The following is a 16,843-nucleotide window of genomic DNA, read 5'->3' as shown; positions in this document are numbered from 1 at the left end:
TACTGATTAAATACACATTTACAACAACTTTAAGTATAGGACAAATATTAATTCAGTTATCCTAAGTATTTTTGTTTCTAATCTCAGTCACTGGGAGGTGATTTATAAGATTTCAATTACAAATATGTCTAAATGAAAGGCAATTCTAAAAAGAATCTGTATCATTAGGCACTTATAGCATCCTATAACTAGCCAAATGCCAATCAGTCTAGTGATTTTACAATAAACACTGTTATTCACACATATCAGTCCATTTTCATTTAAGTGCTTTATTTAGCTTCTAATAGGATACATGTATCAAATAAGGATCTAAGAAGAAAAATCAGACATTTCCAGTATAAGTGATATAATATACAAGATTCTTTCAAAGAAAACTGAGATTATAATGCTCTTATAAATGGGATAAGAACAAAATCCACCAACATTTTCTCTCTGATAATTTTTTTTAAAAATTACTATTAAGCAAAAGGAAAACATGAGTTCAGGTTAGGTATTACATCAATTTAAAGCTAGCTATACAGGGTGTTTTACTTGTTAACTCCTTTTTCAAAATATATATATTTTTAAGTAAAGGCAGTAACAGATTACTAACAAAGATTGACAGATGGGACAACACTACAGGGAAAAGACAGCAAACATAGCTGTTTCACGTGTCTAAAACGATTATATATGGGAGAAAGGACTTTCTTATCAATCAGTCTTAGACCACTGCCTCCTAGACCTAAACAAGGCTGGTGGCAGAAAAACATCTCAAGCTGGTCATCATTTAGGGAAGAGCAAGAGCCTTTAAAGAAAAAGAACAAAATTGTCAGGTGACAGCTTGTCAAGACCATACCCTGGGAACTTCCTCCACTGTCAATCTACACTGTGTCTGAACCAAGAGGCCTGATGTTGTCCAGATCCTGGGATTTTCTGTCAAAAGGCTTTTTAAAGAGGCACATGTAAGAAACAGAGAACGTACATTGGCAAGTAACAATATTACCAAGGCTGTCCAGATGATCTGTTTGGTGTTTTTCTCCGTTCTGCTATCATGCCTCTTTGCATTAAATCAGTTTAGGAGATAAATAAACAGCTTTTCAAATTCCCTTTGCTGTCAGAAGCTTGACAAAAGAAAGTCTCAAACACAGGCACGCTGCTGCACCTACCTGGAGCATGCCTTGGCCACTTCCTTCTATGGTACCTTCGTAAGTGACATGGAGTCGAGTCAGGGGGTTTTCACATCTACAATTTAAAAAGATATTCTTTTATTTATTTATTTTTAATTTTTTATTTATTTCCTTTTTAGCTGAGCCATCCTGCCATCTGTTGGCAGCTCAGCGGCAGCTCAGCTCAGGCTGGGAATCAAACCGCTATTGCTCAGAGCTCAAACTCTTAGCGAGCTCTTAACCAACTGAGCCACTTGGCCGGCCCTTATTTATTTTTTTAATGACAGGTATTTCACTACAGAAAATATAGATTAGCTATAAAAGAAAAATTGAAACCACGGCAAACCTCATAAGCCAGAAACAAATTCCTACTGTTAACATTCTTTCTTGGTATAGGCTCTCCCAAACAGTTTCTTATTCAAATATACAAGAATACATACTTAGATTAAAATGAGGTAATGTACTGGTTTGACGCCTGTTTTTCACCTACAAAACATCAAAGTTTCTCCTCTTCAAGAGTTGAAAAACTTCTCAAAATATAGATATAAAAAATAAGATCTATAAATTTTTATTACTCTACAGTTGGAAATCTAAGGAAAAATATAGAAAAATTTGACAATAAATCATATATGATTCTCAGATGGGCTGCATTTTCACTAGTTTGATCATCGTGTGTATATGGGGGATGTCTTGATGAAAATACATGCCACAGAAATTCTGATCTATGGCATTTTTATATTAACAAAATTGACAGATGAACCTAGTATCTGTAAGTCACAATTATTTTCTTTCATTTTCATAAACCATTGTCACCTTAGTGTAAGGTGTTTATCGAGTTCAGGACACACTACCCCCAAAATATGGCACTTTGGCATGCTGAATATTTAAAGCTGAAGAAATTTGAGAAAACGGTAGAAGCAGGAAGGTCACTTGGGCCTCCCCTGCCGCTTCTTTCCTGAGACAGGCCATAGTACTCTCTGTGAGAGGTACCCTCCCTATCCTCAGAGGAAAGGAGCATCTTTATCTTAGAAGATAAAGAGATCCCAAGAAGAATTCTACCAAACAGGCCATGCTGTCTCCTCCAGTTTTCTACAATTATACCATACTACTTTACCCATCCTATTCCTCCATGACTGTTGAATCGTCATCAAACCTAGCATAAAACTACAGAGGTGTATGTCTTTCGGTCTTCATTTCCTTATGAAGGCTCCCATGTCATGTAAAACATCAAATAAATGTGTATGCTTTGCTCCTGTTAATGTGTCTTTGTCTCTTTAATTTTCAGACCCAGCCAGGAACCCTAAGAGTGTTTATCTGACTTACATTATATTAAAAAAAATTCCCTTTTTATTAATAACATTTGATGATATTTTTCCTTAATAGACTTTTTCCCCGATTATTTATTGAATAAAAAAATATAAATTATAATAGCATGTAACAGATGAGATCCAAACCCCTAACTTATATAAGGGTAGCATTAATTTTGGGAGAAGCGGGGAATTATATACTTTTAAAAACAATTTAGCTGGGGAAGCACTATTTACTTACTGGGGTTTGCTTTTTCTTCCTGGTTTCAATGAGTCCAAATACATTTCTGGCTAAGCTTCATTCAGTCCAACACACTTATAACCTTAAACTCAGAAGCTAATTCATTACAGGTTCTAAGAGCTTCATTTGTGTGAACTCATTTAATCCTCACAATAGCCCTATCACTACCTCCTTTTACAGAGGAAAACAAAGCACAGAAAGTAGTTAAGTAACCTGCACAAGGCTAGTCAATGAAGCAAGAAAGATTTGAAAATATCTGTATTTGAAAAAAGTATGCTATACTTTTAGAAAAATTACTTTCCAAATCTCTTGTAGAAAATAGTACCATGAGATTGGTTTTTTAACTCCTTTGTTTTTTTTTTCCTAGCTATTTTATTCTAAGGGAGCCCACCTGTGAGGATACCACTAAAAAGATAAAGAAGCATGATCCAGAAATCTCTGGTTTGGCAGTCAGGACTTCAAAACAGAAATCGCAACTGTCCTCATCGATGTTCCATGACTGAAGTTGTCAACAGTTCTCAATAAAATTACAAAATTGCTAGAAACTGGGTTTTTGGTTTTTTTTCTAAAGCATCCTCCAAACTCCTGAGAAGTTTCCCCTTCTGGCCCCAGCAAATCCTCCATTGCACTGCCCCAGGAATCCAGGACATAGCCTATCTGGCTCTCTGTGATTAACTAAGCCTGACTAAGGCACTTGCTGATAATCACAGACTAACTATAACATGCCCAAAACTTGGAAGTCAGAAAAGCCTCAAACTTCCAGGGACCCAGTCAGCCCCTTGCTCTTGGGAACATCCCTCATCTCTTCTTCATTCTCCCTCTTTAAGTGAATGCATGTTTCTGGTTCTGTAGAGTCTCCGGGAGACTGATTTTAATTACATTCACCAACTCACTTATGAAGTAGCTAAAACAAAACAGAGATCAAAAAATTCTTTTTAAACTTAGAAAGGTTACCAGTTAAATTCTGCATATTAAAGTTAAGGGGAATATCTAGATCTTACTTAGGGGCAAAGTTATCTCACTGACACAATAGCCTCAAAGATCTCTGCATTTTGACCTATCCCTTCTCTCCCAGATGGTAGTGTACAAATGAGTGTCCTTGCACATTAATACCAAACGAATGTCAGATGCAGAGTAGAGATCCTGAGTTGAATTAAAAACAAACCCTTGGAATGATCTATAAAGTCTACACCAAAGTGATATGAACAAAATATCTGAATTCCTATTAGAGACTAACAGAACAGCTAAGAAAAGTAATGCTCTGTACTCCTCTGGGCAGATAACAAAGCAGATTGTTACTTTCAGTTCTAGGCATCATGTTTTAACCCTCCGTCAGGTGTAACTGATCTCACAGATTCACTGCACATAAATTTTCAAATATCTAACTGTTAAGTATCATGACTCATCATTTCCATATCTTCCCTCTCTACCGTATCCTATCGCCAGTCGTGTTTGTGACTTAATACAATAAAGACGTATTTCATATTTGAAAATTTGTGTGCAATGAATCTGTAAGGTCAGTTGCGCCTGACAGAGGGTTAAGAGGGACCAATGACCTGGGGTTAAGAAGGACCAATGACCTGGGGTATGTAAAGAACAGAGTTAAAGGGTTTAGAATTCCTATTATATCCGCAATAGAAGAAATGAGTAATTAAGTATGTACCTGTGTGCATTATTAGAGGTGGACTGACTCAAGAAAGCATTAAGATGCATGAAGGAGGGTTGAATGTTAAAGAAAATTATATTTATTTATTGTAGCTCCAGAAAGAAGAACCAAGTATGGGGGAGAGGGGGTTTATTGGGAAAACAGACTTTTTACTGAATGAAACTATGAGATACTAATCTAATCTAATAATAATATAGATATTAGATAATACAATAATATCTATTATCTAATAGGTTACATTAGATAATAACATAAAAATTCACTGAGGTGAAAGAGTGAATTTCCCATCATGGAAGCTGTCTAGCCTCTGCCATCAGTATTATAGTTGATTGCTCTCTTTAGTAGGCAGCTGGGCCAGAGGACTTCCCGGGGTCCCTTTCATCTCTAACATGCCACGACTCCAAAATGCTGTATATGTTCTTGTCCTTTCTGGCTCAATTTTGTTTCTGTTTTTTTTTTTTTTTCTTCAAGTTGTTAAATCTTTTATCCACTTCACCTTAACCATGCAGTCAGCCTCCTAGTAAGTTTGTTTTTCTTCCACCTCACAAATAAACATCTTTGATGAATGAAAACACCATGGAAAAGCTACCTAAACAGATGTGCCTTCTCAAGTTAACACCCTTAAGAGTGAGTCCCTTTCATCACTAATTCCAAACAAAACAATTACAAACTATGATAAAATTATTAGAAAGTGAAAATGAAAGGCACTGGTTAACATGAATGCACACTCAAAATATGCACTTAGTATGTCGGGTCATGTCCTCACGTGCATTGAAAAAGTCTATCCATTCTTCTTTAAGTGCTTTGGGGACTTGCTCTAGATTAGGAAATGTGTTACCTATTCCAGGGCACTGGAATCTGAATGAACTCAGATCTGAATAAGAAATCTGAATGAACTCAGATTGGATATTATTCTCCTTGGTATTTGCAGATAAGTAATAAGGAAAAAAAACAGTAAATTAGCAACATCCACAAAATCTGCCAATAGTACATGTGGACAGCCAAGCTTCAAAATTTTTGTCCCTCAGGCAAATTCTAGGTAATTACTATTTATTTGTTAGTTTATTTAAAGAAAAACTTTTCTTAATCTTGTCCTTCAGGAAAAAACAGTCATAAAATACAAACGCTAACAAAAAAGAAGTGGGTAAGGAGGAACATTAAATATTGGTGTTCCAGGCTAGCCGAGTGGCACGTTGGTTAAGAGCTGGCTTGGGATACCAGCTCTGAGCAGCAGGGCCCCGGTTCAGATCCCACATGAGGGCCAGTGACGCTGCACCCTCTACAGCTAAGATGGTGAACAACAGCTCCACCTGGAGCTGGGCTGCCATGAGTCGTCGGCAACGCCATAGGCTGCAGTGGGACTGGCCAGCAGCTGGCGTGCGCTTTCATGAACTGCCGTGAGCCCCCGCGAATGACTGCCTCACCCGGGAAGAGTGCAATCATCACAATACCAACATGGGCCAGTGAAGCGATGTCCTCCGCAACTAGACTGAAGAACAAAAGGATAGCGACTTATCTGTTTCCCTTTCCTGATTCCCCAGTGCTGTTCCCCTCCCCCAATGCTCCAATAAAATCTTAAAAAAAAAATATTGCTGTTCCATTTAATATTAGTGTCTTCACACATGACACTCCTTATAAGTTCTAAATAGGACTTCGTTTCGGAAGACAAAACTAACCACAAGAGTAAAAGTCAAAGGGTTGCAGACTTTGATTAAAAAAACACGACCTTTCTAAACAACAAGGGCTATCAACGGATCACTTATAAGAAAAAACTCCCTAGCACTAGGGCAATTAAGAGATTGGAAAACCGTTTTTCCAGGAGCTGTAAAATAAAACCCTCTTTTGGTAAAATAGTCCTTCTAATTCTAAGATTCCAGGATTATTTTTATCATTATTACCTCTCCCACTCTGGAAAATCTTCAAGACTCTGTCTTGTAAATGTCACCAATCCAGTAGGTTCTACAAAAGCAATAAATGAAAAAAACACACCCAAAAATAAGTTTCGGTTTTGAAAAGGTTATATATATAGATACAGATATAGATATAGATATTCAGTAAAAGAATGGTCTAACAAGGGCTATAAACTAATCAAGAAATACCAAGCCTAGTGTTGTATTACAACAAAAGACTGATTTAAAGTAATATTAGCTTTACAGTAGAACTCATTTTATAAAATAGTTAAGCCCTCACCAAAACACAAAACTATACAAACAACAGTACAACAGCAGGAGGGTTTGAGTGCTGGTACTTTTTAGCGACATTTTCTAAACTGTATAAACTTTTAAGAAATAATTGGGGAAAAAAGGTGCATAATAGGTGTAGCTTATACAATAAAGACAAAACTGAATTTTATTCTGTAGACTCCTTCTCAAAGAAAAACCTTAACTCTACACTTAAAAACTGGTGAATGTATACTTATTTATGTGTTTTACAATGAAATAAAATGTTTAGGATTAAAAAGGAAAATTGTTGGCATGTCTTTGTAAATGACACAGCCAAATCCAGGGCTTAGATGATATGCAATTGCTCTGCTTACAAGGCTCTTTAGCCAGAAGGAGGAATTACTTTGAAAAGAAAGATGACATAGTTTTCAGGGAGCAGTACATATGAGGATCAAAATGCAGTAAATTTTAGAGGATAAAAAAATCCTTTTTTGTTAGGTTTACTTTTTTTTTTTTTTAACTAGCAGCAAAAGCAACAACTTAAATCAGCTGGCCAAAAGTAATTTGTTTGATTCAAACTAAAGAACAAACTAAAAAATCCAGGCCATTTCTCTTTTCTTTTGTTTAAAAAAAAAAAAAAAGCTCTTAAGCAAAGAGAAATATGTCAGGAACTATTAGAGATAACAGTGGTGGAGTCCCAATGAAACTCAGCAATCATTTCATGCCTTTGAATGATGCCACATTTCTCTTTCAGTCACGAGCAGTAACAATTTAAAAATCCTATGGAGTGGTATTAGAAAACAGAATTTTGTTAACATGAGTTATAAAATATTCCTTAGATATCCAACTTTCTTTAAGACAAACGGATAGCATATTTAAAACTCTCAAGTAAGAGGTCAAACACTAGAAAAGTAATTCTATTAATAAGAAACTAACATCAGTATCATCGTTCTGTAACTTAGCAAAATAAGAACATTAAATGTCCTTCACAAATACAAGGAGAGACCAAAAGAAATTCATAATGAACACCACTGGCAAAGCAAGAGAAAAGGCAGAAAACCATGGCTCTTTAGATATAATTAATTACAAAAATACCTGGAGAGCATGCCTATACCTTTCTTCCATAAAAAGGTACTTTCCATGCCAGAATAAGGTATTTTGGTTAATGAAACATTTCCCTTAATAAATCACAATATACACTGCATATGAATCATCAATTTTTAATACTCCATCTACAAGATACTTTATGTAAAACTATACTGAAAACAATTTGATTCAGAAAGCTCTTTAAAATCTTTTAGTCTCTAGAGCCTCATTACAAATATAACATGTTGATGTTTGACAACACTGAGAAGTTGGTCCTGATGGAATTATATTTTATCAGTTCTAAAAAGTACATTTTTCCATGTATTAAATTTCTGAAAGTGGGATACATCCTTCATCGTAAAGGTGTCTAGCCATTGCTGAAGTCTGATTCAAGTCAAATTTCCCAGAAAAGATGTGCATCTGCTACCACTCTCCTCTGACAGCACCACCAACCTAAGGTCAGTTGGAAGTAAATCCTCCATTGCTGACTTCGGTGGATCACACTGGTAACATGACATCAGACCCCAAACTTGGGTCCTGTGGTTCAAATTACCAGGAGAGACTTTTCTGTCCCCTCTCTACCCAGTTCCAAGGTTGACAGTTGCAGTTTGCTGCTTGCAGTTTGCTCATTTATCCTTAGACTAAGGGTACAGACCTTTGGTGTACCAGCTTTGTAAGAGATGTCTCCTATGATTGCCCATCCTGAGTGTTTCTCCCTTCTTAATGGTACACAACATAAAGGCACTTCTTACCATCTATGATGTCCTAGATTTGATGAAATATATGGTACTTTTAATACATTTCTAGTTTCTATTCAGTAGACTCCAGAATTTCTATATAATCATTAAACTGCAAACCTCTTTTATTCCATTTAGTATTTCCTCAAGTCTGTAGTTTTATATCCTGAAAACCTACAGCATGTTTCACTATATTTCTACAAAGAATGAAATTACCATGTACAGTGAAAAAGCCAGAAAACAAAATGTCTAATTACAATTTATTTTTTTCAGCGTGACTAATTCCTAACATTTATAATGGTTTATAAATTTCTAGTTGAAAAAACAAAATTTTAGCTTTTTTCCTCAAATTATTTAAAACCCTAAAATGCAGAAAGTGAAGTTTAGCCTTTAGAGAAGATATACATGATTTGACTCCAAGGACAGAAAAGTAAATTCTAGATTACTTAGGTATAATAATGGAATTCATTCTATTTAGATCTGGAATAGCAAAAAATGTACTCATTTTTGTAATGAATTATTACAAATTCTAATTTGGTTTAATGTCCTCAAATAAGCCTTCATTTTTCTTAATATTTCATTCAGTACAGAGCAAAAAACTAAAACTTGATAAGCTAAGACATAAACAATCCTTTATCAAAGAAACATATAATTTTTTTCCCTTAAATTTCAAAATTTGGATAATTGATTTCTTTCCAAAAACCTGAGCAACATCCAATAGCAATACATTCAGGGGGAAAAATGCCAAGTACACTATAAGTGAGATCACTTACTAAAGGAAGAATATAAGGGAAAAAGAAAAAAATGACCTTAAAATGATTCAGGGATGTGTTTGAAGACAATCCTACAACCTGGATGACCAGAACTGAAAAGAACTCATTTCACTTGACCACAGCTGACCTAGCAAAAGCCAACTTTTGAGATGTTCTGGTTTTCTTTATAACTGACTTACAGGAAAGGCCAGCCATTGGGAATAGCTAACGTTTATTAAGCATGTAACTTCTTATGTAATATCTACAACTACCCTATGAGGTAATTATCATTATCCTTTTACTTTACAGACGAGGAAACTGAGACTTAGAGATGTTAAGAAACTTATCTGTGGCCACCTATAGGGGTGGCAATACCAATCTAGAATTAGCTGTCACTAGGAGCCCTGGTTAGATATTTACCACCATCGCCTCAGGTATTACAATTAGCTTCTGTGAAAACAAGATGGTGGAGAGCCAACAGAGGAAGACAGACATACGAACACTGTTTTATAAGAATTCTGAAAAGGGTTTAAAGGGGGCACAAAAGAGAGGGAAGACAATGAATTGGTTGACTTCTACAAATAAATGGATTGCAATAGTCAATGCTTCTTTAAATAAAGAACATCCCAAATGTATTTTCTGGTCAATATACTTTCCTTTGAAAGTATTAATTTATTGTTTTTATTCCACAAAAACCCATTAGGGTATGTTACACTGGTCTAATTCCAGAGTATATAAAACCCACAGATGTTCACAGCACACATTTATGTATATACCCAACATATGCATAAAATCTAGATTATAATTTTGAATTATTTGGTTTGGGCAGGAAAGTGTACTTTGAACCCAAAATGTTCTTGATCTGAACTGTTCCCATCAGTGATAATAAAATTATAGTAAGAATGAAAGGAATTTACTTTTCTCTGTGACTCTCCTAAAGTAGCAGAAGAGTGTTTTAAGTTTCTCTGGTTTCCTTGATGAACGTCCTTCAAACAACCTGAAAGAGACCAAAAATAAGAGCGTGAAGGATGATTTAAAATGCTTTAATGGTTCACGCAAAAAAAATAAATCTATATTGCTACCAAGTAATAAAAGAAGTAATTCTCCCAGGAGGCAATTCTGTAATGACAGGGAACTGGAAACTGTCTGGATTCAGATGGCATCTGGAGAGGACTGAAACCAGCTAGAACCAGGCTTCTTAAAAGTTGTTCAAGTCAGATGGCACTCTCTAACAACCATGTCTCTCCAATCCATCTTCCTCCCGGGAGAAGGCACCATCTGGTCCCCCAAAGTCAATTAGGCCAGTGAGTTAATGCTCCATCATTTTCCCATGGCAAATACTATTTATAATTCACAGTATTACTAGGTAGTTAAATGACTGAACAAAAATGGTATCTGAAAATAACTTGCATGATTCTTTACGTTGGGGGGCAGTAGGGGAGGCAACAATTACTACGACAACGACAATGAAAGTGGGTATGACGAGATGCTAGGGGGTCAGCCAATCCTTGGTAATCAAACCAATACATCCTCTGTATGGTAACCAAACAGTGCCTACCCTATATCATCTAGTTTCCAGCAACCTAGACTTGCACTACTTAATTCAGTTTTCTTTGAAATGACGTGGCATTGTTATTGGTAACACATAATGCAATTTATCCCGAGGAAAGAAAAGCAGGGCTTTGAAAGCGTATGATCTGAGCAAGTAGCTCTCTAAAAGATTTCAAACACAAAAGCATGCTTTTAGGCAAAATATCTAGCTTCCCAAAGGCATTTAAAAATTACAGAGAAATTCTGTGGCTATAAATGATGAGGTATGACTCATCTGCTTCTAGCCATCACCCTGGCTTTAAAACCTGAAACCCTTCAAGTAAAAGTTTACTTGAGTAAGTGCCAAAATGGGTAAACATTTTCATGATTAGAAAAGCAAGCTTATGTAACTATGCAGGGAGGAAGAAGTTAATTCCATGAGAAAATCCTATTGAGCAAGTGAAATGAATTAGGAAAAGGGAAGGAAATGCAGATTTCAAATGACCCTGTTTTCAGTGATCTGAAATTCTGGGAAAGCAATTTATTTGAATACTTATTTCCTGAAAACAATACTAATGTCAGAAAGCATTTTAACCAAATCTAAAATCCACTTAATTTTTAAAAATAGTTTAAGAGTGCCTGTATGATAATTTTCACTCTTCTAAGAGAAATTATTCTTCTAAAATGTTTATTACAAATACTCTTAAAAATCTAACTGCTTGTAGAAATAAATTATCTCTGAAAAATCAGGTTTCGGCTTGGTTTCTTCTGCAATATGTCAACCAAAACAGAGTTTGTTTAAATAAAAATGATAGTCAAAATGAAGAAGCCACTTGGCAGTTTAGTTAAACATCCTGTATGAAATAAATATGATTTACTAAATGAATACCTTGGGATCCACTGCAAAATCCTTTTCTAGGTTTACTACTTAGTAGAGGGAAGCAGTATTAATGCATATGAAGGCAGCCACACCACCTTTCCCTTGAGATGAACTGATGTACTACACAATTCAATTAAGGGGAAAAAGCTCCTCTTACAGAGAACGTTGCAGTGTGAGGAGAAAACGGCTGTTGCCCTTAAGAAATACTTTCCCCAAACATAAAAAGTGTCCCTAGCGTCTACATGTGGTCAGCTGTGTATAAAATCACATAAAAGTTCACATATTTCATAACCATGATGACAAATTATTCACCTTAGGAGCCTCCTGGGACTGTAGATTTATTACCTAGTGATATGGACTTTCCTGGAAGATTATGTGGCTGTTATTATTACCCACCACAAATGAGTACCAGTGTTTTTGGCAGGTCCAAACCTTAGAGTTACAAATGAAGCAGAATCTCAACGTATTCTGTTTATTCGTTGCTCCAAAGCCTAATTTCAAATCACTATGTAACCAAATATGCTTCCTCATCTTCCTGATGGAGCAGGGAAGTGTGGAGAGAATGATGTGATGTATTATCTGAGGGACAGCTTTTGGGAGGGAGGAGGAAGACAAAGGAACTGAGGATGGAGCCGGAGAAAGAAGAAAGAGAAAGATACAGCAGGGAAATAGAGAATAAAGAGATTGACAGAAATGGGGCTGGAGTCAGAGGGAGGGTATGAGAGACAGAAACTCACACAGAGAGAAATACACTCAGACAAACACTGAAAGAAAGAGAGGAGAATAAGAGAAGGAGGTCAACTCATAATAATCAAGCACCATCCAATTTTTTCACTTCTCAACATCAATTTTTTTTTTTTAATTTAGATTTTCAGGTCCTGGGTATGTATATTTCAAGGCGTATTTTGAGCCAGCAGGCATGAATGTAAACATGAACATAAACTAGGCCATAAAATAACCCCTTTGCATGTAGGGAAGACATTCTGGCATTTAACTGAATGATAATTAATTACAGATTATTAAAGAAAGCAAACAGAAAAAGCTATTCAGGCAACCTCACTTTTGTTTTAAACAAAACTTTTTATTTTCAAGGGAATAAGTCAATCAAGGATCAGATATTTATTAAGTGGTATTTTTCTTTCCATACACATAAAGAGAAACATAGTTTATACAGTCTTTCCCTGAATGGCATATTGATAACATTACTGGAATTGGATTCTAGACACACACACACACACACACACACACACACACACACACACACACACACACCNACACACACACACACACACACACACACACACACACACACACACACACCCCATGTGATTTCAAGTTAAGGATTAATCCCATCAGTATACAGTAAATCAAGCCCAAAGCACTATATATAACCTCCACTTTAAAATGAAAGCAAATGCTAACCCGAACACAGCCAGAAAGGCATTCTTGGCTTTTCTGTGAAGTGCTCTGCCATATGGCCCCAACAACATTTTCAATCCAGGCAGAGGCAGATGTAAGAGGCTCCTGGGCTGACCACTGCTGCAGCCCACAATTAATCTCTGACCATCAGTTCCTACACAATCTTAGAAGCATCAATGCTAATCACATTGGAAGCCTTTCTATGAATGTTTAGGCCCTTAAAGGCAAGCAGGGGAAAAGGTCAACAGTATTTAACATAACTAAGCAGCGCTGGAAGAACACAACAATAAATTTAAAAAGACTTATTCAACTTATTGACGTCAGCCTCCCACCACATACTCTTATCCATTTTTCTGATTCAATCAACTAGCTAGTCATACCTCTTCTGAGATTAAACTAACACACACACACACACACACACCCTCCCAACTGCCAGAAAATATAATCATAAATAGCAACTATGCAAAAAAGAAAACACAACAAAACATTCCATAATAATCAGCTTGCCAAATGGCTCATCAAATTAGGTACTCGATCTTTCATAAGCCACACAAAAAAGGGGGAACTTTTGGTTGTTTTCCATTTCTGGAGTGCACTCGAGAACAATTGAGAGGAAGCGAGACATAATGCAAGATCACAGAGTTTGAACAGAAGACAGTATTGAAGTCCCAGTTCTGCTGATAAGTCATTTACTCACAGTGAACTATTAGTATAGGAGCATCCCCACCTAGAAACTTCCACAGAGGGACTCAAAGCGAGCTGTCAATACACTGCATCAATGATTACAAATAGTCGTCATTCCTGCTGTCACTAGTTTAGGTTTATTAAAACACATACCATCTCAGTGAGAGGCAAGTACAGACATCCTGGCTACTGAGGGGTCCCTAAAACCACAGGCTTTACCTGACTTCATTATTTTCAATGTTCTGGTGACCAAAGAACATTATCAGCCAGGAAGACAACATTATGCCTGGTTTCAAGTCTTCAACAGACCTACTTAAACTCGTATTTGATGAAAATGCTCCTGGGATACTGTGAGTTAAAATCTGTCGTGGTCACTCTGGACTCATGAATGGCTATGGTTCATTTTACAGATCAAGAATTATTTCTAAGGGGCCGGCCGAGTGGCACGTTGGTTAGGAGTTGGTTTGGGATGCCAGCTCTGAGCAGTAGGGTCCTGGTTCGGATCCCACATGAGGGCCAGTGACGCTGCGCCCTCTACAGCTTAAGATGGTGAACAACAGCTCGACCTGGAGCTGGGCTGCCATGAGTCGTCGGCAACGGCATAGGCTGCAGTGGGGCTGGTTGGCAGCAGGTGTGCGCTTTCGTGAGCTGCCGTGAGAGGCCATCCTATGGCCGGCGAGCGACTGCCTCACCCGGGAAGAGCGCAATGATCACAATACCAACATGGGCCAGTGACGTGACATCCTCCACAACTAGACTGAAGAACAAATGGACAGCAACTTGTCTGTTCCCCTTCCCCGATTCCCCAACGCTGTTCCCCTCCCCCAATTCCCAACAGAATCTTAAAAAAAAAAAAAAGAATAAGACGCCTCCTAATTCGTAAGAATAAGATGAATTTGAAAAGTAAAAGACAGTAGACTGAGAACGAGGAGTCTAAGTTATGGTCCTAGCATTTGGCCACTCATCAGTCACTTGACTTCTCAAATGTTTCATCTTCAAATTTATTTTTATTCACTAAACAAGAATTTACTGAAGGCCTACAATGCATTAGATTTAATGAAACAAACAAAAACACAGAACAGAAAGATCCCTGTCCCACAGAAAGGATTAAACAAACAATATTACAACAAAATAGGGTAGGTGGAACAGCAGGAAAAGGAGAAAAAACTAACAGCACATTCCCGGTTGTACAAACCTAGAAATTACCCTGAATGCCTCTCCTCACTCATCAGCCAATACCAACTTGTTGGGATTTTAAAGAAATTCTCTTGCATAGGCGACATTATTTCTCATTGTTTATTGCCCCGCTTCTCCGTGTTGATGAGAGTAACTGGATGTAATAACAAAAGTTTTCATTGATATTTTAATGTTTGAAAGCCTTAAAAATATAGCCCAAGAATTATTAGTCTAAAAGTATTCTTATATTTAAGTCATCTGCTATGCTTTCATTTGCCAAACAAATAAAATAAATGCAACAAGTGTACTGAAGTGTCTGTGTCTTGGTTTTAATAAAAGCTAACATTAGGTACTAATCAGTTAAATTGTAGAATTTTTCCCATCTTAAGAGAGAGAAGCATTCTAAATTTCAGAAAGCTAAAAAGCATGCCTTTGGTGGTAACATTCCATGTCACTGCCAAGAATCATGAATCCATTTCCACTGCCTTGTGGGGTTGTCAGAAATCCTGCCCATATAAAAAGTGGCATTAGAAACAATGCCATTCTAGCAGCCATGAACACCCAGATTTGTTTTCTAAATACCACCCTCCAATAAAGGAAACCAGGGATCCTTGGAACAATGGTTGCTTCCAGAGTTCAGTCATGGAAAAATGTAAGAGAAGCCTGGAACATCTGGTGAGGCCAGAAAGTAAAAATGCTCAAAATAAGGGTTGGGGGCTTGTTACAAAAACACAGAAGCCAACATGAAGAAGCCCTAATGGCCAAAGCTAGAACAATTTGAGAAGCAAAATAAACGACAATGTTAAATTTTCACTCAGACTAAAGTAAGTATCTGTAAGTCCATTCTGATATAAAAAATAGGGAAAGGGAAGGGATAGCTCTTCCTTACAACAGAATTCCAATTAATAAATACAGAAGGAAAGATGGAATTAGAAAAACCACAATAGGCAAACATTACGGTAACAACTGTGACAGACAAAATCCACCAACGGATGCTAAAATTAGTGGGGGGAAATGTGAGGCAAACATTTGCATAGTGCCAACGTATCTCCCCCAAGATATTTATAATCCCAAAGGAGACGTCAGTAACTGTACAGTGGAAAACCAAGCAGACACCCCTCAGCCAGGTAGGTGGTCACCAATAACAAGACTGACCAACATCATGGTCCCACTGATATAACGCCCTGAGAACACAACATCGGTTCTGTGGTATTTCTGCCAAAATGCATGAACTCATTCCATTTGTGAAAAAAATATCAGCCAACCCAGACTGAGGAACATTCTATAAAATAACTGATGCGCAGTCTGCAAAAGTGTCAAAGTCATGAAAGAAAAGGAAAATCTAGGGAACAGGGTGAAGGAGACAAGAAAACTAAATGCAATGGACAAACTGGGGGGATCCTGGAACAGGAAAATATAGTAGAAAAAACTGCTGGAATTCAAGTAAGGTCTGTAGTTCAGTTAATAGTATTATTTTAACCTTATCTTAATAATTCTACTACAGTTACATAGTATGTTACTTAGCATAATTACATAGTAATATTAACATAAGGTGAAGCTAGGTAAGTTGTATACAAGAATTCTCAGTACTATTTTTGCAACTTTTTACATGTCTAAAATTAATTCAAAATAAAAAGTTTTTAAAGAAAAAACATCAAAAAAGTAAACTAAAAGAGTGGCATTAACGCACCAGTCAACTTTGAAGACAAAACCAGAATGGCACAACTGACATTCCATCCATAGATGCCAGAAAGACAATTTTCAGGTGAAAAAAGAAAGACCTTTTCCGAGGAAGGGGAGGGTGAGGGTGAGGAGTGGGAGGGAAGAAAAACATGATAATCATTTGACAAGATGATTTTACAATGTTTTTATCTGTGTAGGTGATGGAGGGAGTAATCATTTAGGAAAATGGTTAGAATTTGAAACTTTATCAATACATTCACAACATATTATTTTAGCCAAATAATATAAACATTCCTTTGTCTTCCCTTTAAAAAATATTACATTGATGGGCCGGCCGAGTGGCGCGATGGTTAAGAACTGGCTTGGGATGCCAGA

General features: G+C 36.7%; 1 protein-coding gene across 1 annotated transcript in view; it reads right to left on the bottom strand.

Annotated features, from left to right (window-relative positions):
* PARG (poly(ADP-ribose) glycohydrolase) overlaps nucleotides 1-16,843 on the bottom strand; it is a 145,680-nt gene that overhangs the window by 52,948 nt on the left and 75,889 nt on the right. The window contains 3 exon segments of the mRNA XM_019655059.1: nucleotides 1,146-1,221; nucleotides 6,258-6,318; nucleotides 10,014-10,093. Coding sequence (XP_019510604.1) covers nucleotides 1,146-1,221; nucleotides 6,258-6,318; nucleotides 10,014-10,093 — 217 coding nt within the window.

The sequence above is a fragment of the Hipposideros armiger genome, unplaced genomic scaffold (assembly GCF_001890085.2).
Source record: "Hipposideros armiger isolate ML-2016 unplaced genomic scaffold, ASM189008v1 scaffold_235, whole genome shotgun sequence".
NCBI classification, from domain to species: Eukaryota; Metazoa; Chordata; class Mammalia; order Chiroptera; family Hipposideridae; genus Hipposideros; species Hipposideros armiger.
This window is presented reverse-complemented; position numbering and strand designations above follow the sequence as displayed.